General features: G+C 41.3%; 1 protein-coding gene across 2 annotated transcripts in view; it reads right to left on the bottom strand.

Annotated features, from left to right (window-relative positions):
* The window catches only part of IARS1 (isoleucyl-tRNA synthetase 1), a 94,092-nt gene that overhangs the window by 13,986 nt on the left and 53,972 nt on the right, over nt 1–26,134 (bottom strand). For both annotated transcript variants that reach the window (XM_066557992.1, XM_066557991.1), the window contains exons 18-30: nt 23,714–23,800; nt 22,874–22,957; nt 19,411–19,558; nt 16,535–16,655; nt 12,756–12,847; nt 11,939–12,016; nt 11,432–11,553; nt 8,800–8,902; nt 8,596–8,679; nt 4,671–4,845; nt 3,045–3,148; nt 2,667–2,762; nt 1,682–1,858 (exon numbers count right to left, since the gene is read on the bottom strand). In XM_066557992.1, coding sequence (XP_066414089.1) covers nt 1,682–1,858; nt 2,667–2,762; nt 3,045–3,148; nt 4,671–4,845; nt 8,596–8,679; nt 8,800–8,902; nt 11,432–11,553; nt 11,939–12,016; nt 12,756–12,847; nt 16,535–16,655; nt 19,411–19,558; nt 22,874–22,957; nt 23,714–23,800 — 1,471 coding nt within the window. The remainder of the gene's footprint in view (nt 1–1,681; nt 1,859–2,666; nt 2,763–3,044; nt 3,149–4,670; nt 4,846–8,595; nt 8,680–8,799; nt 8,903–11,431; nt 11,554–11,938; nt 12,017–12,755; nt 12,848–16,534; nt 16,656–19,410; nt 19,559–22,873; nt 22,958–23,713; nt 23,801–26,134) is intronic.

Raw genomic sequence — 26,134 nt, 5'->3', positions numbered from 1 at the left:
CATTCCCTGTGTCCTGTCCCTCCATCCCTTGGCTCAAGTCTGTCTCCAGCTCTCCTGGAGCCCCTTTGGGCACTGGAAGGGCTCTGAGCTCTCCTGGAGCCTTCTCTCCTCCAGAGAGAACATCAAACCCAATTCCCTGCTCATGGTTTTGTCTGAAACCCTCTCCCTGCCAAGGTTTCAAGGTGGCAGGAGGCTCTCTCAGCTGGATGCCCACAATGAGACAACTGCATTTCTCTAAGCTGAGCTATCAACACCCCACAGAACTGGCTGGCAGAACAGTGCCATTCAGTGAAGATTTCTGTAAGAAATTCAACATTTGTGCAAATGTATGGCCTACAAAACTCTCCCAGGGTCACACACTAGCTCATCATCTCCACAACAGAAAGAACTGCCTGGTTTTTGCTCACATCCAGATGAAGCCATCAGTTCTAACCATAAAAACCAGGCCAGGTGCCTGCTGGCAGGGGAGGATTTCATCTCTACACACAGAGCAGTGTTTAGGACTAAACCAACACACTCATCTTTTCACAATGGCTTTCTTCACTAAAATATACTAAATTAGATTTAGGTAAGAGTAAAATAAACATGGGGGTAACCATACTTGCACAGGCATTAAAGTTTTCATGGAAGGCTTCAGTGACCAGCACTAAAGCTCAGGTTCAGGGGATTTGAGGCAGGAAATCACACAGGTGATTCCCAGCACTGTATTTCCAGCTGCTTTTACATTCCAATTCAGATTTGATCTTATCCATCAGAAGTATCAAATAAGTACTTAGAAGAAACTTCAAGATTTTCAGTGATTTCTCAGCCACAGTATTTACTTAGTGTTTTCCCCCTGTCTGTCACTAGATGAAACTGATAGTTTTGAAAAAGGCCAAACAAGGCTTTGTTTCAAATCTGTACAACTTCAGAAGTGCCATTAATAACTATAAAACATTTCCTTTACACACACTATTAAGATGGATGAAATGTGCCCTTTCCTTGCAGCTATTCCCTGCCTTCCCAGCCATTCTGTAAATCAAGTTTCAAGTCTGATGGATCCTACACTCTTGTGTGAATTAATCTTTGTGGTCCAGCAGGACATTTGTATTGAAGAATAACTCATTCACAGTTCTGCTAGGAATGTCTTTTGAATAGAGTGAGTTTCAGTAAAACCATGGCAAAACTATCATCAAATATGTCAGAAGCAGCAATCAAAGAAAATTTTGCTGATTTGAAATATGAAACTACACTTTTACAACAGATAACTTCAGCAACACAGGGCAGAGGAAAAAACATTCTTAAATATTAAACAAGTTGGTCTTAAGCCAAATTCAGCCTCGAAGGAGTAGTTCTAGTACAAAAGTCTATTAATCTAAGAAAATCAGAGCAACAACATTTTGGCTGTTCAAACAACACACTAATCCAAGTACAAATAACTGTGTATTAAGTTCAGACAAACAACTGCCTCAGTTGTTTACTTTGGTATCCAAGCAGCTTGATTTTCAAAATCACCATGCATACAGAACCCAACTCCTTTCTTTTATAAACCAAGAAAGACTAATACAGAAAGTTATAAATAGAAAACAATATCTGCTCTATCCCACAAACAAATATTGACAGCATTATTCTTTTACTGGAGCAGCTTGTTAGGTTAAAAGCAAATAAGATGAACTATGCAAGCAGTGCTTCTCCTCCTTACTTGGGTTGTTTCCTGGATGAGAACTTCCCTTGAGGTAGGCACCGGATAAGGCTTCAGGTCTGCCTTTATTGTGGCAAAAATGAACTCAGCGTGCTGCTGGATGACAGTGTCCAGGTATTCCCCCTCTGGCAGGGCCCTGTAGTACACTGTGATCTCATCTGTGGGCACCAGGTTCCTCTGCAGGACACACAGACACCATTACTGACAGCAAAACCACACACCAAGAGAGCAATACTTGTCAAGTTGAAAAAAAGATATTTATCAAGCAGTTGTTAAAAGCTTCCACAAAAGACTTAGAAGAAAACAATCCTTCTAAAAAAACACCAAGAATCTTAAAACATGGGAGTTTAGCAAGATTAAGTATACTAATATTCATTATAGTGAAAATAAATTATGGTTTTATGTCATTACAGAACTGAATTTAAATCCAGTAACACATGGGAGAGTTTTCATGGCCACAATCCTTCCTGGTTAAGTTTTATACAGAAATAAATCCTCAAGTTTTCTATAAGTAAAAAAACCATTAAAATATATAAATCTACATAGGTGTAGAGATATATATTTTTAAAAATACTACATAGGTGTGCATATGTGTGTATATATATGTGTATATATACGTATATATATGCAAAATCTACACAGATTTTTTTTTTTAAATATACATAATGTAAAGAATATCTATTTTGGTAAAATCTGTAATGTTTCAGTCTTATGCTGAAGAAAGGTCCTTTCCAACCCAGACTTTTCTATGAGTCTATGATTTATACAGCCTTAACTGCACTGAACTTTTCCAAAATAACATGTCCCATGAAAATTTCCTCTACACATCCTTTAGAGCTCTTGCAAGGGAATCCAATCAGAAAGCCATACACAAGGAGTAAATTATACAGGGTTCCATGTTTAATTCAAAATGCAGTCTGTGCATATTGCCCAGAGTGCTGGAAAGGGAATGGAAATGCCTTGTCCCACCCCACTGCCTGCTCACCTTCTTGCGAAGCTTCTGGATGCGATTGATCACTTCCCGGGCCACGCCTTCATCCACCATGGACTGGTCTGGGGTCACATCCAGCAGCACCAAAACCTGAGCAAAGGCACAAAACATTGATGAGCAGGTGACAAACTGGAAACAAGGTGGGAGTAACACTGTCAGGAGCTCAGGATGCCTTTAGAGAGCTCCTCATGAACAAAATACGACGGGGGAGAGAGCATTGAACAGCTCCAGGATTCACACACTCCTGGAATGTGCTGAACTACCTGAACTAACAAACCCAAGCCAGCTTTTACCTCACCATTTTCCTACTGCTTCCTGAGGAATTCTTCCCTTAATCAAAAAAAGAGAGAGAGGAAATAACCAATAAAATACCTGAGCATCGGAGTGTGCCTCGAACTGGGCAGATCCCTCTGTCATCTGATACATGAGACGCAGATCCTCCCCATGGAGTTCATGTCCTTCCACAACAATGCTGCCTGCAGGGTTGGCAGATGGAGAGCAGCTCTTACCATCCAAGCAAAACCCCCAGTTTCAAATTCAGAAAGCTTTAAGCAAGCATCAGCCTTCAAACATGTGCAATGTATATATTTGCAATGCAGTCAAACAGCAGTTAAGCACTAGTAAGCAGCAGTGAATTATCCCACATTTCCATTTTTCACATAAGCACTTCTCCAGGCAGCAGAGCTCACTAAAACACAGGCACTTCAGCAACTGTTTGTGTGGAACCATCTGAATGGAATAAAACTTAAAAATAACCTGTATACTCCACCAACTCCAAATTTCCATTTAAGCAGTTTGCTAAACAGATATAGCTGCAAAATTCACACCCACTTGTAACTCTGGAATCAAAGGAATGCTTTTAGAATAAAAGCTACTGCACAAATACTCAGTTCCAATCTGATTCAGTCTCACAGAAAGCTTATTCTGTGCTTCATCTTGGCTTTACAGTAGCACTTAAAATCAGAGAACATCCTGAGCTGGAAGGGACCCAGAGGGATCACTGTGTCTAAATCCTGCACAGACAACTCAACAATCCCACCCTGTGCATCCCTGGCAGTGCTGTCCAAACTCTACTGGAGCTCTGGCAGCCTCAGGGCTGTGACCATTCCCTGAGGAACCTGTGCAGTGCCCAGCACCCTCTGAGGAAGAACTTTTTCCTATAATCAACCCTAAACCTCCTCTAACAGGAAGGAACAGTTTAAACAGTTTAACAGGAGAACAGTTTAAAATCAGTGCCCATGACCATTTCTAAACTCTTCTTGCCCAAAAAAAAAAAAAAAAAAAAAAAGGAAATAATAAACTCAAATTTCCTCCTTGTAACAGCTGAAGAGGGATTACAAGAGGGAAGCAGGCCTTAAGCTCCCTTAAGCCAATGGCATCCTGGCCTGGATCAGGAATGGTGTGGCCAGCACGAGCAGGGAGGTCACTCTGCCCCTGTACTTGGCACTGGCGAGGCCTCACCCGGAGTGCTGTGCCCAGCTCTGGGCCCTCAGTTTGGGAAGGACATTGAGATGCTTGAGTGTGTCCAGAGGAGGCAACGAGGCGGGAGAGGGGATGGGAACACAAACCCTGTGAAGGACGTTTGAAGGAAATGGGATTGTTTAGCCTGGAGAAGAGGAGGCTTAGAGGTGACCTTATTGCTCTCTACACCTTCCTGAAGGGAGGTTGTGGTCAGGTGGAGGTCAGTCTCTGACAGAATTAGAGGACACAGTCTCAAGCTACATCAGGGAAGGGATAGGTTGGATAATGGGAAAAATTTTTTCACCAAAATAATAATAAAGTACTGGAATGCTCTTCCCAGGGAGGTGGTAGAATCACCATCTCTAGATGTGTTTAAAAAAAGACTGGACACAGCACTTGGTGCTACAGTACAGTTGAAGTGTTAGGGCATAAGCTGGGCTCGATGATTTAGAGCTCTCATCCAACCTCATGATTCTGTGATTCTGTAAGCCCACAGAATCAACCCTGCCACCCTTGAGGCTCTGCCCCACTACAGACCTGTCTCCTGGAACCTCTCCAGCTGCTCGCTGCTGAGCTCCTTGATGGCAGCCATGAGGGGCTTGAAGGCGCCCTTGAGGCGGCGGCCCAGCACGGTGTGCTCGGGCTCGGCCCTCAGCCGCACGCCGTACCGGGCCTTGTCCGCAGACAGCGTCAGCGCCCGCACGTTCAGCTCCTGCAGGGACACACGGCACACAGGTCAGATGGCAAGGTGAGAGGTTTGTACGGGGCTGTCTCCATGGACAGAGTCATTGGGAGAGCAAACAAACCCAGCCCTGAGCCCACCTTCAGCAGCACAGCCCGTCCCCACTCTCAGCCTCCAGGGTGTTTTGGTATTAACAGGCAGCTCCCACCTCAAATCAGCCCCTGCTCAGCAGCCCTTTTGATCTCCCCCTCACAACCGCCCAAGAGCTGACCCCATTCCCTCTGTGTGCAGTGGCCTGGCAGAGCTCAGGAGAGGAAATTCTGCTGGAACAGTCCTTTCAGAACACACAGAGCCAGGAAATCATTAGCAACCATTTTACAGTTGAGGTTGTACAAAATGGCCTCATTTTGTCTCCTCCTTACCTGTTCATTCCAGCTCTTCAATGCACAGAAAACCACTCTGCTCAGAAAAGCTTCCTGCAGCCAAAGCAGCTTTATAAAACCTGCATGGACTTTAGGAGGGGGCCCAGACACTGCAGGAAGGTGTGTGCCCATTATTCTGAGCTGCACATGCAGATTTTGTTCCCATATCTGAAGGGAACATAATGGTGCTGTGGGAAGTTTTACATAACTGATTGAGAGGACAATGTGGTTTTCACATGAGGAAAGACCAAGGCTGGAACTCTTTGGAGAGAATATGGCTGGGATTGATTGGAAAACATGAGGCACAGACCTGCACATACATTTCACTGCAATCCAGCAGGTTCTGTCTGCCAGGCTGCCCAGTACTTGGAGCATTTGGTGTTTAATGCCCACTGGATGGTGGTGAGAGCTCCCATCACCATCTTACAGCATCACCAGGTGCACTTGGCAAACAAGCAAGGCATTTAGAAGTAGAAGTAAATGGCAGCATCAGTATGACAGGACTAGCAAGTAGCCAAACATTTGGATTGAGAAATAATGTTTAAATACAACCTCTGAGCTGCAGCCTAATTCCCCAGGAAGTCCTACTGACATGAGGAGCCAAGAACACAACTGAATCTAATTTTATTTAATACATCTTTTAGGAAATCTAATGAAAATTATGCACTTCAGAAATTCAGTTTCAATGGGGTGCTGCTGGAAATGAGCCCACGAGTTGTAAATGACAACCTCGTGGGGGAAAAGAAATAATAATCCAAAAAATAGCACAAATTGAAAAATGACTTTGGGCCTGATTAGATAAATCAGAGAAGCCAACTCCATCAGGACAAGTTTTCTGTACTAATTAGATTAGGAAATTATTCTTTCGTACACATTATCCATTTTAAAACCCAGAATGAGTCTTAGAAAAACAGGCAAATCTGTATTTTAGGTCTGTTTACATCAGCCTCAGAGCTTTGACTTAAAATAATTCTTAATTTTAACTTCCTAATTACTCAAAATTAGCTCCTTAACACATCTTTAAAGTCTCATGGGGATACAGTGAGGCAACCAGCCCTTCCCATGACCAGCTGAAGACCTGAACATACAAGAGCCTTCAGCTGGTGCCATGTACCCCAGCTATGCCCAGTCCTCAGAACAGAGACAGAAATGTCAGAAATGCTGTGCTTCAGCTGGGTTCTCTAAGCAGGCAGCCTAAAAAGGAAAATAACTCCTCATTATGTAATAGTGTAAGAAATGAAAAACTGCTGGGCCCCCCAGCCACAGCTCCTGTCAGATAATTCAGCCCTGTCACAGGCTCAGTCCCTGGGTTTGATGGAGAAGTCAATTTTCTGTTTTACAGCAGCTCTGCACAGGGCTGGGGGTTGGAGGGAATACAAAGGTTGGATGGAAGCAAGATTCTGACTGTGCACAGAGTCAAATTTACACAGAGAAAACCTTTCCCTGGAAGCAGCTGGGAAGAAAAGTCCTGACCCAGGCTTGTAAAAGGCCTCAAACCGAAATGAATAAAATGCAACTGTGTCCAGTTGCTAAAAGCCTTCTGGGTTTATTTCATTTCATCAGCTTGGCTATTTTTGCATGACAACTCTATAATCTGGCAAGTTCTAATATTAAAATCCATTTATTGAAATGACTTGCTGTGTTCTGAAGATGAGAGAGGAGCACTGCAGATCAAAGACTACAGCTCTTTCTGCAAAAGCAATGAATGAAATTTCTGAAGAATTGACAAGTATATTTTTCCCACTCTTTTGTCAGCAACTACACGAAATTAAATGGTGTAATTCTCCTTACCCATTACCTCTGGCATCTGCAAATTTACTCCTGGCAATCATTGAAGGTTCTAAAGCTCTGAATAGGCAGGAGGTTGATGAACAAAGCTGCAAATGCAGCCCAAGCAATGCTGCCCAGCCTGCCTGTAATCACTGACCTCTTTAGCTCTGCACCATCCAGTAAACAACAGGATTGATTGCCATGCAGTACAATAAAACACACACTAAGCTCCAGCAGCAGCTTGTTGAATTTTAAGACACATAATAAAACCAGGACAATAGACAGTACTCTGTGTTTGTGCTTCCACAAAGGCATCTGAGTTTGTTTTAACTCATCTCTCCAGAAGAGACACTTTTATCTGCAGTAGCAAAGGAATGCAAATCAAAACATACTAATGTAAAATCCAATTATGTAATAATTTAAAAATCATTAGCTTCTTTTGTTACCTTTCATTAGCTGTAGAAGCTGACAACAAATTTTAGCAACCACTCTTTGGGAAGCAATTTGAGGAAGCAAACCTCATCTCCCTTAAAACTCGATTCTCTAGAATTTAAAATCCATTTTTCAGATCCAAAAAATGGGACAGACATTAGCCTAAATTTCATAGAATTCTGCTGTTGAAGAGACTCAGATATTGAAATTATTATAATTAATAATAACAGCAATTCTGAAGCAAGGGATCATAACTGCCAAGTCTAAGAGCAATAATCAAATAAGTTAACATGACAGAAAAGCTTTACAGTCCCCCTTGCAAATCAATTACTATTTTTTAATTTAAAATTCCTCTAGTGAATAATTCTTAGGCATTTAACTCCCACAGTAACTAAAAGCAAGCAGCACACAGCACTGATGTAGAGGTCCTGTGCACTGAGCTGTGACTTCCCGAGCCAGTGCTCATTCCCCCAGCAGAATGTTTAGAGATTTTCATAGATGTGTATTTAGGCTTGGGGAAAGCTCATGTTGCTGGAATTATATGTAACACAAGTTTCAGAGTCCCTCATCTCCTGAATTCCCTGACTGACGTGGTTGCCCTCACCAAGACAAGTGAGGTGAGCTGATCCTCTTTGGGAAGATGCACATTTTTGTTCTCTTTGTCAAGGTAAAGCAGCTGACCCTGACAATGGCAACTTCAACCACAACAGGATGGTCTATTTTAAACACATGAGCAGATGTGCTGTCACAGTGAAGGGAAGAAAGGATCCTTAAGCTGCCAAGAACAGGCACAGGATAATGAACAGGCACAGAAATGGCCACACCATTTGCACAAGAGAAAACCCCCTCAGATCCCGTACTGCCAGTGCTCAGTGGGAACAGAACAAGAATTTTGTGTCACAGATCCTTGAAGATGGATTTCATGGCTTTAAAGATTGCAAACAGATCAGATTCTAGCAGCCTCAGTGCAGTGTGGTCAGTTTGGAGGATTAAGTATTTCTCAACACTAAAGTGCCTTTGGCACATGACCCACTGCCACCTCTTTCATTAGAGCTCTCCTGGAAATTCATTTCACCTGTGAGCTGTTAATATGGTCAACAGGGGAGGTTGTTCAGGGAACCAACAGACACCATCTCCTTAACCATGATGTTCTTACCTCAAGTACATACTTCTCTAGAGACCTGATGTTTTCCAGAGCCTCTGGATCCTGGTGGATAACTACTACTTCTTTCAAAGGGTACTGGGGGAAAAAGAAAAAACAAAACAAAAATTTAACTGGTCAGTTTCCTCAGGTTCATCCCAAAGTTACAGAGCTGTTACACATTCCCAAGGTATGACAGGAGATGTGAGGAGCTCTAACCTTGACTGGGATGGTTTTTCTGTCTCTGATCACTCGTCCCAGCTCAATCACAGACTGCAAACAAGAAACGGCACTTTCAATTTTTTTGTCGATGAGATCCTCCCTAGATTAGAAAGGAAACATTATAATTGCTGCATTTTCATCACATCTCTTTGAGCAGATGGAAAACATTTTACCCCCTTCTCTGACATCTCCTGTGACAGACTCAATTATGCCCTGGTTGGGGCAATTTGAAAAAGGAACAAACAGGCTTTTCCTCTCTCTTTGTGGAGAAGATGAGGAGGAAATAACTTGCTGAAAACAAATAGCAGAGCTATTTTTACATCTTTTGTTAGCACCTCTCACAAGGTGCAGAGGATTGAGTCATACAACCTGTTCTAGTAATAGCCAATAAAAAATACAATTTACATTAATAATATCATAAGAAGATGCAGAAAGATATTATACATAGGGTACTTATAGCCACAATGAATTCTCTGTAACAACAATTCACTGGATCTCAATTTATCCTCTTTTCCAGAAACTGCAGATATTTGAGCTTGATGTTTTAGAGTTTTAACACCTTTCTGGGCTCAATAATTTTAACACCCTTCCGTTTTGAGGCTAGGCAGGGTTGGGTTTTTTGGTGGTTTTTTTTTTTTTTTGAGGCAATTGACATTTACATCTTGTTTCCAATGTACAAGCAGTGAAATGTTCTGAAAATGTGTTTCTCCTGATTTGTTGAGTAGATGCACTAATTGGGCAGCTCCTTTAAAACCACTCAGGTACCAAAGCAAGAGTAGAGGTATTGGTTAAAAAGACAGATATGAATAAAATTAAATGAACACAGATACTTGCTGTAATCTAAGGAGCAGAAGTACTGGGATGAAAACCACCACTCCAGTAAGAACTGGCCAGAAAAACAGAGCTGAAATATGCCCATTGCAGCATTAAGGCTTTGAGTTGCTTCTACGTCTTTTGAAGCTTTAGTTCTTCCAAAAGCCAGTCCCTGAGGATGATCCTCCAACAACTTGGAAACATGGAAATTACAAGATGGAATATTTTGTTCCCAGAAAGCTTCATACAGGATTATGTGACACTATTTCAATGTTACTGAACAAGACTGCAGAGCCACAACATGAGAGTATTTTTCAAAGACTGAATGCAAATGCACAAAATTTAGTGCAATCCATCTGTTCAGACACTGAGCAACCAAGCACGACCTCAGTGGGGTTTAACACAGGAGCTGAGTCAAGCTCAGCTGTGAAAGTGGCCAAGTCCTTCAGCTTTATCTGCACTCCCCATACTGGTAAAGTGGTATTTTCTGTAACTGCATCCAAAAATCTCTCTTCCTATTAATTGACAATATTGTCCTTATGCTGTATCAGAAAACTTTCAAAGTAAATGCAGTAATGTGCATTGCAACTCCAGGTGAAACTCAACAATACTCTGGATTTGAAAAGGCTTTTTCAAACTGATACACAGGGGATCCAATAAATTCCACAAACTAGTAACAGACAAAAACCCAAACAAAATGCAATACAGAGAGAAGTGGTGCAAGCCTCAAATACATCCCACATTTGCATGATGCAGCAGCAAGTCAGCACTAACTGCAGTGAAGAGTGACTAAGCCACTTTTCAATGCTCGTGCTACAGCCATGCCTGAACTGAGTCCCTGCAAACAGCTCCCCATCCTTCCCTGACTCCCTTCCACAGGAGTCCAAACCAATCCTGGCAGCTCCCTGATGAGGGTGGCACTCCTTGATTACATATTCTTCACAGCACTTGCCCAGGGAGCAGAAAATCAGCACCACCATGATGTCAATCTCCAGCTCCCTGTTGCAGCAACTCTCACCATTAAAGAGCTCTCACAAAGACCATAGACCCTCCTCAAAGCATGCAGCAGCCATAACAAGATACACCATTAGAGAAGGCTTAAATGTTTAAACTGTCAAGTATCAAGGTCAGGTCCCCTGTCCTTGAGGGTTTTCACACTGAGCTGCAATGCTGAAGGGAAGGTTTTTCCTCCTATTTTCAGATACCCAGAGCAGACAGTGCTGCAGGAACTAAATCCACTGCAATAGCAGTGATCTCTCTGATCCTTCAGGGCCTTTCACAGTGAGGCACTACAGCTTTGAGCCAACACACAGTTTGAGGAGTTAAAAAGGATATTCCTGCCCACCATAAGAAAATATTATGAATTGGGAACATGCATTCCTCCTAATTACTTTCCTTCCTATCTCCAGTCCTTTAAGCTAACACAAACCTACTGCCTAAATATGGAGGGAAAATTCTCAGCTAAAATTGAGGGTGGAGTGTGAAGTGTACTGCAAGGAAAATGTTCTCCTACAGCAAAGAGTCTAAAATTGATCAGATCTTAATCAAAATATAAACATTCTGTGCTCATAGAAAATAACATATTCACTAGCATCCTAAAATTTTTCAGAGAAAAAGGAATATTTACATTATTAAAGCAGTTTGGTTCCTTGTTATGCAGTTTTAAATACAAGTAAGGGAGCACTGTTCTGTGAAATAAAAAAAAAAAAAAAAAAAAAAAAAACAAACCAAACAAACCCACAAACCCCAAAAATGAACAAAAATCCCCCAACAAACAACCAAACCCTAATTTTGCCACCTAAGAGCTGCCTCTTACCTGACTTGGGGGAGCATGAGGTAGTGAATGCTCTCAGTGTTCTTCTCCTGGACCGAGGCTGGATCGATGAGGGTTTTCAGATTCTGGTACATCAGCTCAGTGATAAATGGAGTATATGGTGCCTGTAATGTTGCATTCAATCACCAGCTTTCCTTTATTGCTTGGACATTATGAATCAGTAATAGCATGAATTACATAAGGGCAGTTCAGCAAAAACAATGCTTACAAAGTGTCAGCAACTGGGATGTTATTCAAAATGCAGACTGAAATAAATAATGGAATTCAGACTACTTATTTACCTCCTGCCTGATATTTAAATGTTATTTTTGGGCATCAGGGAAGAAATTATAATGTGTCCTTATCAATAAGGTGATATAGGCCTTCTTTTTACTGCCATGGGGCAGATAAGCAAAGAAAATGGTAAGATGGAAAATGAACTGGGCTACAAAGATGCTTTTATATGAACTGCTTTAAAGCATTATTGAGGGTGGGGTGTGATTCCCTTACCATGAGTCTGCACATGGAGAATAAGACACTAAACAAAGTTTCCAAGGCCATAATGCAGTCCTCAGTCCCATTCTCGCCCTAAATGAAGAATTCACCAAGAAAAACAGTGATTTTAGGATCAGGAAATGCTCTTCAATAGGCTTCCAAAGTTTCCTATCTTACTACAATACACTTGTTTTCCAAACTGTATTAACTGTGGTCGATTCCACTGAGCAAGTGTGTCACAGATATATTTTATGAAAAATCCCTTTGCCAGGATTTTTTCTCCTGAGAAGCTGAGAGGCCTCAGGAACAAAATGTGACCAATGATTACCTGCTGCTGTGGAATGCAACAGGTGCATCTTTGATTGGTCTCATGGGGTTGTTTTTAATTAATGGTCAATCACAGTCCAGGTGGCTCGGAGACTCTGGTCAGTCACAAGATTTTATTATCATTCCATTTCTTTCTATTCTTTGCAAGCCTTCTGATGAATCCTTTCTTCTATTATTTTAATATAGTTTTAATATATCATTTTCTTTTAATATAATATATATCATAAAATAATAAATCATGAAACATGGAGTCAAGATTCTCATCTCTTCCCTTGTCCTGGGACCCCTGTGAACAGCACCACACAAGTTCAACAGAATTATTGGGCATTTTGGTTGGTTTTTCCCACAAAGCAGAGAGGAAAGAGAACAGTTCATTTTGGTGCCATTCTCAGGCACAAAGTGACAGCATTTCAAGCCAAGATCTTGTGTGCAGCTGCCACGAATGCCATTGCCAGGGGCTGCCAGGACTCTGCTGGCAGGGCAGGAGGGCAGCACTGATCCCTACCTTGAGCCTCCTGCGGTTCATTCTGACGTACCAGTTGGTCAGAACATCCACAAACTTCACCAGCCGGGGCACCACCGTGTACAGCCTGTAAGCTGCAAGGGAAAATGGGTCCTGCAGGTCAAATCTGCCCTCTGCAAGCTCCTCACTTAGAAACCACATCATCCTCTACAGTCCTGGTGTTAACACAGCAGAAAGCTCCAAAAAGTGACTAAATATTGAACATTTTACAGCTGTGTTTTGAATATGCACGGCATCGCTCTCATGCTCAAGACAAACACTTTCCCCCCTCCCAAACTGCCTCCCTAATCCCACACAAACAGACATTATGGGAGCCTTATGCTTTTATCTGACTGGTAAAGAGGATAGTGGATAAGAGACTATTAATGGCAGGGGATTGGGCAAATCCTCCCTTTGCACATGCTGCAAACACAGCCAAGGCACTGCAAGTTGAACAGAAATTACTGCACAACCAGAAAATGAAATTTTCTTAATTACTGCCAACGCTTCCTCCTTTTGCTCAGCAGATTTAAAATGAGACACCTACTTCAACCAAGTCTCCCTGAATTAATTACAGCTTTTCACTATTATTTAAGTAACAGGGTAAGCTAAAATGTGAAGTAGCAGCAAGGCTGATGAGGTAAGAGATAAACAGAGCTGCATTTTCAAGTTCTGTGTAACTGAAATCATGGAAATCTGCCAGCACCAATGTCATCCCCAACATCACTATGCAACAGGGAAACAAATTTCAGCTGTTCCTGAGAAAACTGGGGGATAAGGGGGACAGACCTTACACAGGACTCAATTTTCTAAGCAAAACCTTGTATTTAACTTCCCTAAAAGCCAAGAGCTTCTTGAGCTCCATTCTGAAGCAGTTTCATTAATCAAGCAGCTACTGAATAAAATGGATCTTGGCTTTAAAAGCTCCACCACACTTTTCACTGTGTTTTGTAGAGCAGAAGTGTTTTTAAAGGCAAAGAATGGGGATTTAAACCTAAAAAGGAAATGCCCAGAAGATTCACACCATGGTGGGGAAGACATTATTTATGGGGGAATTTGTATTTCTAAAAAATCCTAACCTTTCCCCTAGCTATGCATTATTTAGTTAGGAGGCCTGTTATAAACAAAATTTTAAATAATCAAAAAGCCCTTCAGGGACTGTGTATCTTTAACAACAAATACAGTATTAGCCTGGAAAAATGCATTTCTGGTCTCAACAGCTGTGACCAAATTATGAAATCTGCTTTTTTGTGACTCAGGAAAAAGCCATGGATGTACATGGAGACACTACACACTTCTTTTCATTTCAGTCATCAGGAGAAAAGATGCTTTACTAAAATAAGTGCTTGTATTGGGCACTTCAGTAGAAAATAAAAGCCTAATAAGGCTTATTGATTTTTAATACAGAATTTTAACATCCCTGAAACACAACAGGTTTCAACACAATATAACTTGTGCCATTTTCCAGGAATATTGGGAACGGGGCTGGGCCTCCTCTTCTGCAGCTGCACACCCTCCTGGGAGGCAAAGCCCTCCCAAGCAGGACCAGCAGAGCTCTTTCCCCTCTCTGGAGTTTTTCCAGGCTCTCCCAAGCACCCCAGAGCAGGGGGGCACAGGCTGAGCCCCTTCCCTGCCCCTCAGCCCCTGCAGGGGAGGTCAATGCCACACTGACCCCACACTGCCACCTGTCCAAGTGCCAGCAGAAACTGGGATAGAATTACCAGAAGTTAATGGAAACATTTTTCCAGAGGCAGGAGCTGGGGGTAAAATTCAGCTCCACTCTAAAAGACACTGGGTGAAATGGAAGAGGCAGAGCCCAGCTGCAGCATTTCCCTGGTCACTGGGTTCTCCTCAGCACTGCCAGGTTCAAACCTGTGTGTTCTTACACCCCATGACCTCCAGCTACAGGAATTTATATTTTTATTTATCTCATTTATTAAGCATTTGATAGTATCAGTCACCATTATAATCTTCCCTTGTCTCTCCCTAACATTTTTCCTACTTGAAGTGATACAAAGTAGAAAATATTTTCAAAAAAAAAAAAAATTCCCAAAATAGGTTTGCAAAAGAGATTAGAGTATCATGTCACAGCACACAAATTCACTTCATCTCATTCAGATCTGCCTGACTGAATCCAGAGTTTATGCAGAAAAATAAATTGAAAAATTCTGTTTATTAATCCTTTCCACATGAGACTGCCACTCATTTGCTGAGCACATGATGTTATCTTCATCTAACACAAGACAACAGTATTTCCTACCAACACTACTGCCTTGGAAGCCTTTGCATTGTCATTTTCCAACAGAAACTCTTTTCTCCTCTTAGAAGGATCTTATTTTATAAAGATGGTCACTGACACATCCCTTTTTGTCAGCTTCATCTTCCTCTCAGAAATCCAGAGCAGATAATTCAAGTTTCTACTCCCATATTCACCTTCCTAACAAATATTCTGTTTAAACCATGGACTAATCCAAGATCCCAGGTTCCCAAACTCACAAATGAATTTTCTGCTGTCCCTCAGAGTTACTTTCCTCTTCACAAGCAGCACATAAACTTGCATAGGCTCTGCTTATTTCTGCTTGGCAACACTTGAAGCTCAACACAAACCACCAATAAATTTCAAGGACAACAACTCGCAGGAAGAAGCCACATTTTCACCCATGAGAGCCAGCTTTTATCATATTGCTAAGTTGGGTAGCTTGAGGATTCCTTCTTCCTTTAATGAAAGGTTCTCAGATGAGCTCAGTGAATTCTGCTGGTACCAAATGAGCTGGTTCCCCTGTCACAGATGGACAAACTGCACAGCTCCTGGTGACAGTGACCATCACACCAGTCAGGGGGGAAACAAGAGATGAAGGCAGTGCAGGACTGTCCTGTGTGCTGCTGAACTCACATCTGCCATTCAGACATTTCCTTACTGCCTGTTATCCCACTTAACACCTTCCTTCCCAAGCCCAAGGCTGCTAACACTCTTCTAAGGGCAACTTAAGATCACAGGCATTGAGGGGGTTATTTGTTTATTCATGAGCAGGAGTGACAATGGCCAAAGCCATCTTCTTTCCAATATCTGGGCTTCCAGTGGCCTCAAATGCACCAAAACCTCTTCAAATCCCATCTACAAATTTATCAACTACTTCAAGGGGTTCTTGTAGCATCTCCTCTTTGCAATTAAGTTTCTCAATGGAATGTGAGCATCAAGAGGTATGGGATGATGAACAAGACATCATGCAGGAAAAAAACCTGGAGAGTATCCTTTACAGCTATCCTAATGGCATCCACTCTGCTGCACACACTCCCACAGCATGATTCCCAAGAAACCCTCTCTGTGGAACTATACCAGGGAAAAATTTACTGCCAGTGCTCATGTACCCATCAAAATTATTTTATTCACTGACTTGAGCACTGCCCATTTTATCCCTTTTTTTACAGCTTCTCCAAATTCTATTTGGTTTCCTTTTCACTGCTGTATTTCAGTGACTATTATAAAATTATTAATTGCTCCAAGCACTGCAGACGTTGTTACAGCAACAAGCTCCATCCCTGAGTTCACAGGATTAGCTGTGACAAAAAAAGCCTCATCACTTTTTGAAATCTCATGAACAAGCATAGCAAAATCTGACTTAACAACCATGAAAGAAGCATTCCATGGATTATGGCAGCTGGGTAAAGATTTCCTTCCTTTTATCAAAGTGTCTCACAGAATTTGGGAATCTCTGTATGGAAAGACAAGTTCTGCAATCCAACATGAAACACCCCCAGACCCCCTGAGCAAAAATGCATACCTGCCATTTCAGCTTTGAAGAACTGGATGAGGGACTGGGTGAAAGAAAGAATCCATTTATCCATGATGTTATTGCTCTCCTTAACTGTGTTCTCATTGTAAAGGAATTCTCTTCCCTCATCCTATCATCAAAACACAAAGCAGATTTCCAAGTCATCAGGGTATATAATCAAACCTCTGTATCCAATTACCTGTCAGCTAGCACAATTTTGGCATCTTCCTGGGTTACACTGAGTTTCCCAGCAGCAAACATTAAATTCCAGACACAGGTATGTAAGAGAAGGAGCTGTGCAAAACCTGTCTCTCACTGCTGCCTCTCCACCACCTTCCACTGCAAAGGAAGCTGGTGATTTGGGCCTGTAAAAGCAGATAAAAAGCAGCACCCATCCTTTCCCAGGCTCCAGACACAGGCCAGGATCCTGGCATTTACACAGCTCCTTCATCCAGGAGGCTCTGAGGCATTTCTAAGGAATTCACTGTGCAGATGGATTCTGTTTGGAAAGCAGGCCTAGAAACAAAACCATTGCTTTTTTAAGAACATGGGACAATCTCAATACATTGAAACACAGATGAATGAAGCAACCTGAAAAAGCAGGTGGAATTTTTAGCATCCAACATGCACACAGTGGAATTCTCTGCTTTCCAGAACACTGGTGTTTGCAGCCACTGTGAAATGGCATCACTTTGCTGGTTCTGCAGGGCCTTGCAAGCAAGACCATGCCTGACTCTTTCCCACATTCTTACAACAGGCTGGAAACAGGTTTTGGTTTGGGGTTTTTTTTTTTAATTTGCAAACAGTATTTATCAGGTGGTTTTAAAAGTCTTTTGACTTTCCCTTCCCTAAGAGTCCAGATGAAAAAAATCTGTTGGGATTATTAAACGCAGACACTACAGATCCACTTTCACAGTACAAAGAAGAAGATTCATAGGAAAGAAATGCAGAAGAGGAACAATCCCAGTGTGAGGTCAGCAGTCATTAACCAACTACAATTAAAGGGGGAATTACAGTAAGCATTAAATCATTATTAGACCTGATCCAGGACACTGGGATTTTACTTGCACTCTCGCAGGAAGCAGAACACAACGAAGTTGCTTAAACCTAATGAAATCTAATTTAAGCATTATCACCTCCAATAGCACATTCTTTTGCCTAATATGGTGCATAGGAAGGATTTCACTATTTAAAAAGAGAAAATCCATCTACTGAATCACCAAACCTATCTCCTCAAGCACCTGGATTTTCCACTGGGGTTTTCCATTCCCAATTGAGCTGACACTGCAAGATTTAATGGGATCACAGCAAAAAGCTATCAAGTTCACTTTAGACAATTCAAAGGTCACACAGGATAAACAAGTGTATTTTGGGGGTAATATTTAAGTTTGTCTGATGAATGCTGTCTAGGGATCCTAAAAATAAGACTTGTTGAATATTAGGATCTGGAGTTAGCAAACTTTCTTCCCCAAAGAGTTTGCTAAAACAGATAAATCCAATTGTTTAAGTCAGCTGTTTACTGTACTGATTTCTGAATTCAGCTGTCTTTATTGATTCAAATGGCAGCTCCACAGTGACCAGGCTGCTACTGCAAATGCAAGGTTTGGACTTTTCATTTAGCTCCCACTCTCCCATACAAGTTTGCACTAAACCTGCTGTCATTCATTTCAGCTAAAAGATTAAAATTGGCTTCAATAGAAACTGTACAAAATACACATCAAATCTTCAATTTTAATGAAAAAATACTATAAGAAAGAATTTTTAATCTTGCTTTAACACTCAAAGTGTAGAAACTCCTGTCACTCATTCAGCATTTTTAGCAGACTTCAAATGTAATCTACAAGTCTAAAGCATTATTGCTTTTGTGATTTGCCTTTCTTTCCATTCCATTTCTGAATCTTTTTTCTAAGTTGCATTTAAATATAACTTTTAAAAAAAATTACTGTCATGTTACAGAAGACAATCTCCTTGCTGTGGCTAATGTATTCAGGACTGAGTATTCCCAAGTTAAGCATTTTAATGCAGATTCATAATTAAAGTTCCTGTAAATGAGTTAGCTCAAGAAACTGTCACAGCAGCCACTACTGCAAATGACTTTGCTGACTGATTTGCAGTTCTGCTCAGTGTGTGTGGTGCTGAGCACTGCTCTCAGTGCAGAGGAACTTGCAGCCCAAGTGACAGATCCTGCTGGACAGGGGCTGTGCTGGCCCCACCACACAGGGAACAGCAAGATAAAAACAGCAGCACAAAGGCAGGATCAGTGGGAACTGCTGCCTCCAGCTGCTCTGGAAACACCACCAGGAAAACCCACCCAGGTTCAGCAGGGACATCTCAGGAGGATCCCCTGAAGCACACGTGGCTTTAACTGGTGTTCCCAGGGGTGAGGAGCAGCAGGTAAGTGCTCAGTGTGCCCTGACCCCACAAACACCAGGTCTGGAGCTCCAATTTCACAAGTCTGAATGCAGCAGCAGCATCCCACAGATGTGAAATAAAAGGGACTCAACAGCACTCCAATCTGAGAAATGAGAGCTGTCATGTCTTGGCAGTCCCTCATCTTCCTCTCCCCCTTTCTATTTAATAAGCTTGGTCAAGAAAAAAAAGATGCAGGTGGTTACAACTTTATAAAGCATGGTACAAACAGCAAATAACAGACTAAGAGCAAGTATAATATACAGCCTGATCTAACTCAGACCAAGGAGTAAAGATCAGATGACCTCCAGAACCCAGACCTCCCTCCCTCCCAGTGTGAATTTCCCTGCCATGGAGATCCCCTGAGCCCTGAAGGAGCAGAGCCCAGACCTCCCTCCCAGTGTGAATTTCCCTGCCATGGAGATCCCCTGAGCCCTGAAGGAGCAGAGTGCCCTGCCCTGAGCCCTGAGCTGTACCTTGTGCTGCAGGACCTGCACGTTCTGCACCAGGAAGCGATAGGCGTTGTACCAGGGCAGGAACACATCCTTCAGGATATCCCTCACCCCCTCCTCCTTAAACCTCAGGTTCTCTGCTCTTACCACGGGAGAATTGATCAGGTACAACCTGCAAAATAAGAGCACAATAATTCAAAGCTTCAAACTGCACATACTGATAGGGTTTCACAGGAAAAACCCCAAAGATGGCTGTACTGTAGGCATGTAACAAACTGAACATAAAACCATTTACTAGTAACTGCTCCTTTCTAAGATGCTGCACACAGAATTTGAACTGAAATTTTCTTTTTCATGCTCAGGTGCATGTGTGTTTTACAGTGTAAAACAAGCAGAGCTTGTATGGTTCATCTGTAGGATGGTACCTTTTGTTTTGGTAATATTTTAAATTCATTAACCATTACCCAGTATCTTTCTATTCAATCTCGGTTATCTCGTCAATTATGAAAAGCTTTGGCAGAACTAAGGAGCAAAACAAACCAGGCAAATCCAAGGAAAAGAGCAGAAATCAACATTTTCAAGAAAGACATCCCCAGAAGGGAACAAAGGACGTGCCTCCTGCAAATTGTATTGTATCCAGAGGCAGCTCTGAGGGACCAAAGCACAGGATCCAGGTGACACCAACTACTTATACGAGAGACAAAAATATCCCTCAGCTTCTTTGCTGTCTCTGAGTTAAAAAAAATCCCATCTTCTTCCCCAAATAAACATTCTGTCTTCAGAAATAAAGTGGAATCTATCAAGTTAACTCAAAGAGAAACCAGGCCTTGCTCAGGTGTCAGAAAAACTTGAATACAAACTTGATTTAGATTCGCTTCATTTAATTTTCCAAATATGAAAACCAAACCAAACATTTTTTCGTTTTAAAGATTATGGCATTTTTCAATCCAAATTTATTAACCCATTTTCTCACATTTTTAAACTTTTAAAATCATGATTCTAAACTAATGTAACTTTACAGGCACTTCCTTTAAGAGGCTTTAAAATCTTAATGGGGTTTGACACAGCACATTCAAGAATACCAGACCATAAATTCTTCAGGAGAGAGGGATTCTTGCATTAAAACTAATAGATAAAAATAGAGCTACCAGAATAAACAGACAGTAATGCAGCACAGAAATGGGCTTTTTCAGTACTGGATTAAAAAAAAAAAAAATTTTAACACAGATTCATAGAATGGCTTGGGTGGGAATGGACCCCAAAGATCACCCAAGTGAATTCATACCTGAATTCAAATTATAAACTTACAGAAGTACAGAACAATTAATGGCAATGAGCTACTAAGTCCTTAAATGAAACTAGAATTTAGGTCTATCCTTAAACCACACCTTCCTTCTACCACTATTATTTATGTGCCACAGTTTGGTAGTGTTGTAGTTTTGGGTTTTTTTTTTGGGGGGGGGGGGGTTTGTTTTAATAAAGCAGCCCTACCCTGCCTTACAATATGTAAATGTTAAAAAAAGAGCAATTTCCTCAATTACTCCAATTCAAAGATGCATTTATTGTATGGACACAGAAATAAGGCCCACAAGAAAAGCAGAGTTCCATCAGTTTAGTTACATCCATTCAGTTACCCACTGGGCAGAAAATAAAACCTTCCTCAGATCAAGCCAGTGTTACTGAGTTTGCTGACAATGCATGAGAAAAAAGTGAATTATCTCCTCTTGAACCCTCAAACCAGCAGCATGTTGCATTATTTCTCCTGCATTTCAACACCAGGTTGAGAGGAGGATGCAACTGCTCCTTTCTAAGTGCAATCCTCACCCCAGCACAGAGGAAAGCAAAGGCTGGAAATACCAGGACCAGCAAATTCTTTCTGACATAGCTCAGCTTGGACAGGTCACCAGCCCAGGTCTCAGCAATATTGAAATGTAACTGGTTTGGCCCTTCTAACAAATTTCACTCAGGATTCAAATTTCATGAAGCCTCAAATCGGGTTGTTAAATTTACTGTGCTGTTATTTCTGCTGTTTGCCCTTTCTGCTCAATTCCATATTCATTTCACCAACTTATATCTATATTTTCCACTGATCTATTTATCAAGCTACTGCTGAGAATACTTCAAAGCTGGAGTTAGAATATACATATATATTTGTGTACTGCAAAAGCTAAAGTAACTCTGCAGGGAAACAGTGCCAAGGAAAAAACCTCAGTTGTAGCTTTTGCTATAAACAGAGAACATCAAGCACCTCAGAAAAGGCAGAGAACTGAATTGCAGAGCTCCTTCCAGAAATGAGCCCAGGCTGCAATGCTTTTTTACTCTCTGTGTGGGTGTAGGTATAAATAAATGTGACATTAAAGAATGAGTACACTGGCAGAAAAATGAATTAGCTTCTTAGAAATTAAAAAAAAAAAACCCATGAATAATGGAAGTGTAACTTCTGGTGTTTGAGATTTTTTTGGTTTGTTTATAAAAAAGGCAAGGTTGCTTTTTTTTTTCAACAGAAACATCACCTGTGATTTAAAAATCTCCAGCATGAGTAACTCCAACCCTTTTCATTCTTATTATTGCAGCTACCAGCTCAGTGCTACCCTGCTACCACACCTTGTTGATTTGTAAAGAGCAACCTTGACTAAATTTAAGAATTCCACTTGAAACAATTAGAACCTCACATTGATTCTGTTAAATTATCTAGAAGCAACAACCATCTTTCCCAAACAAACACTCAGCTTCCATTCAGCCCATCAGTTCTGTGTGTAGCTGTAAAACACAATGTGTGAGAGCTGAAGGGTTTCTTATATACACAAGAATTACAGGGCTCTAGAGAAATGCCCAAGCAGTGCATTCCTGCAGTTATTAAAATGTCTTTTATGTCCCTTTACCTCAAGGTACCACCTGATGCATGCAGTCAGTGCACCAAGTGAGTGTGTAATTACTTCATGTGCTCCTGTAATTTTAATGAACCACTTGAACTGTGTTTAAACTCTGTTTGACCAGGACAATTTATCTACACACATTAGGCTGCTCCACTTCTGCTCTTGTGGTGCCACTGCTATTAGGTGCAAATGATGTACTGACATCCACAAACACAAAGCACTTTTTAGAAAATGTATAATGCAAACAGTACAAACAATAAATGTTTTGTGCATTATGCAAAGACCCTCCTCTAAGCCAATGATTTAACAGTGACCTTGTAGTGCTGTTATCAAATATTTTATTCCCATTTTCAGTGGCTCAGCTCAGATTATCAGTGCTGGAAGAAGCAGATCCTTTGGGCTTTAGGGAGGGAAACATGCACTGCATCCATTGCCACTTCTTTGGAGTCATCCACTCTTGCAGCTACTTCTGTCACAGTGGTCTAGAAGCTTCTAAAATTAACTTTGTTCCTTCTGCTAATTGTCAAAGCCCCCAAGCAGCCTCTTGGTGTGGATCTGCCATGAGCAGGGAGCTAACACATCCCACAGAACATCCAGCAGAGAAACCCCACCTGAGTGCATCAGCTCCATAACTGTTCACAATGTGCATCGGATCAGGGTAGTTCTTCTTCCTTTTGCTCATTTTCTGGCCATCACTAGAAAATATCACAATGTAGGCATCAATTCTCAGAACTCTTGCCACACTTTTAACACTTATTTTAATGGATAAATAAAAAAGGCCCTTCAAATCCAGCTCAGTTTTCTGGCCTAGTATGTTCCTGGTGCCAGAGACATAATTTTATATATATATATATATATGTGTGTATATATATATATATATATATATATGTGTGTATATATATATATATATATATATGTATTAGCACATCCTTTCTGTACGACTGTTGAACCTACAAAAACAACTGAAAAAACCAAAACCCAACCCAAGAGGCTCCCAAGTTACAAATCTAAGCAGGAAATATGCCCTTCCTACCCAAGCTGAGGAAAGATGCACTTGTTTTGAATCAATCCCTCCAGCCCACTGATTTTTTTTTTTTAATTTTCATTGGAAAATAAAGGGAAACAAATATAATTAACTTGAAATTACATCTAAAACTACATTTATCATTCCCTTTACTCTGCATAACAGGTACAATTTTTTTCCTATTCTTGTTATTCATTTTCTCTCTCCAGGCAGGACTGGCCCTGCTGGAAAGAGCCCAGTGCAGCAGATGCTGGGATGTGTGAGCCTCTCACTCTCAGATGCCTCTTATCTCCTGCAGCACAGCTATCACCCTGGCAAGTCTAAACAGCTCCAAAGTCCATTTCATATTCCATTTACAATTTGCAGGTCTTATCTGAAACATTCTTTGACTAAAAACCTGCTCAGGAAGGAGCTGATTGACACCAACCTGGCAAGGACAAGGCCGTTGACAATGACATTCTTGAAAGGAGGCCTCCCAAAAAGAGCAGTGGACAGCACCAGCAAAGTGTAGAACCTGAAACAAGAGACAACACAAATGTGACTTTATAAATACACCAAGCTAAAGCCTGCATGTCTTCATTACAAAATAAATGCTTCATTACGCTGCTTTCCTCTGGCAAAGGTAAATTTTAAGTCTGGGGAACATTTATGTGGCAAAGAGTCAGAAAAGGAGCTTATGGAAGGTAGATCTTCCTATTTGAAGCATATCATGCTCTTTGCTCAGCTGGGATCTAATAGTCCAGGAAGGCAGAAAAATTCTAATAGGAAGCATTAGGAAGATCAGGAGGAAGAAAACTGCAGCATTTTCCCTCTTTAGCAGAAAAAAGGGAATTCTGCCCCTGAACATGTTTCCTATTTGCTCACTGCAAATCTGTGATCAGTCAGGATCAAACAGAGTACTCAGGACTAGCACACTTTTGTTTGTGTGTTAATTGTGTGTTCTTCAGCCTGACAGACAATGGAACATAGTATAAAAGTACAAAAACAAGTCACTGAAAATGGGAGAAGCCTCCTTCCAATGCTGCCAAAGGTTTGACTGGAAGGAGGTTGTGGTTGCCTGCTTTAATCAGCCATCACTAGGAAATAAGAGAATGTTCCCCCAACAAAGGGCAGCAGTGGCTCCTCCCCATTCTATTTGATGTGTTTACAATCACTCTATAAACTTGGACACTCTGGAAATCAGTGCTGGAGCAAGCACAGGCACCTATTGTTCACAGGCTGATATATGATTATATCTGGGAAATTAAGTGGAAGTGCAGGATGATGTGATAATTTCACACTCAGGAGCCAGAGCCTTCACCAAAGGAGGGCTGTGTGAGCTGCTGGAACTGCACTGTTGGTAATTACTTTAAAGAAAGTAACTGGAGGGTGGGCCACAGCTTTCCTGGTTCAAAACAGGCATCACACTGACAACTGCTTAGCAACCTTCAAAGAGAAGGTGATTATAAAAAAGCTATAATAAGGCACAGGAGGTTATGTCTCAGAACTATGTATTTGCATGAAGATTTAGGGAAGAAACACTTCATAGGGGGGAAAAAAATCCATCTGTATGTTCCAAAGTTGTTTTTATCAAAAGCAGCCTATAATTGCAAAAGCATTATTCTGACACTTGAGGGTCCTCTGCAGAGGTTGCTGTGTGCATTTATTAAGTGACTTCCATGACAACTCTGATGTTTATCTCATCCAGGCCCCTAACTCTCAAAATCACCTCAACTCGCACTGTAGGATACAAATTCTCTTTATTAAACTGCAGTTTAATTTCATGAATTTTAACCAATACTCCTCCACCTGCACACAAACATGGGCATTCAAAATCCCTGTATTGATTTTTTTAACTTTCTTAAGAAAACCCCCAAAACACAAATATCTGACTACTTACTCAGGTGACTGACACCTCAAGCCTACAGAGCTGAAAGTTCATTACAAACACAGCAGTTTTTTCCTCTGCACTTACTAAAAAGTTCCTCATTGACAAACTCCCAGCACTTTCTGTAAACTGGTTACAAATTCTCCTATTAGAGCACTTGAAATTGCAGGTAAAAAGCACAAAGCAGAACCAACTAGGAGAGATTTCAATGTTCTTTAAGAATTCCTAATTCCCTGTATTAGGAAAGTTGTACAGGCAGACTGTGGGCACTGAAAAAATGCATCCAAGGATACATCACAAATTTTTTGTTCAAATTGTCAAACCCAAAGAGCCTCAGCATGAGATGCCTTAGCTGATGACAGCTACAAGACTGTGTCTGAAAACCTGTGATCCACATACTCTGATGGAACTCTTCTGATTCTTCCTCAGGTTGTGCTTTTAAAATTCACCTCATTCACTCTGAATATTTTAAAGTAGTGTCTTTCAGCACCTTATTTTTGAAATCTGTTGTACACAGACACACTTGTTTCTTGAAAACTTCCTCAATGTCTCTGCTGTTTCACTTTCCATTCACCATATCTCAGACTGTTCCTAGGTATGTCCTTGCAGATAAATACCTGTCAGTCAACCAACAGTAAAAAAGCCATAACAGAAATTCACTGCTTTGCTCTACTTTCTACTGAGGAGAAAACAGGGAGGGGAATCTTTTCTCCTTTTTTTCTTGAACATCTGTGGGTAAATTCATGATCCTGTGGTTCATGCCAAACCGTGCAGCTTTGAATTCCCTGTGGGCCACCACATTCTGACCACAACCATAAATCTTGCTACATTTCCCTGTTCAGAGGCAGAGCCTTTCCTACCACTTTGCCTGGACTGCCAGTCTTGCAACCCAACTACTCTAAGATTTTGTCCTCTGGCTTTAACAAATATAATTCAGCTGGTTCTCTATCCAGGCAGAAAGTCATCAAAAATATCACTTTC

This window comes from Molothrus aeneus, chromosome 12, assembly GCF_037042795.1.
Source record: "Molothrus aeneus isolate 106 chromosome 12, BPBGC_Maene_1.0, whole genome shotgun sequence".
Taxonomy (NCBI): Eukaryota; Metazoa; Chordata; class Aves; order Passeriformes; family Icteridae; genus Molothrus; species Molothrus aeneus.
The sequence above is the reverse complement of the archived record's forward strand: the minus strand, read 5'-3'. Positions and strand labels throughout refer to the sequence as shown.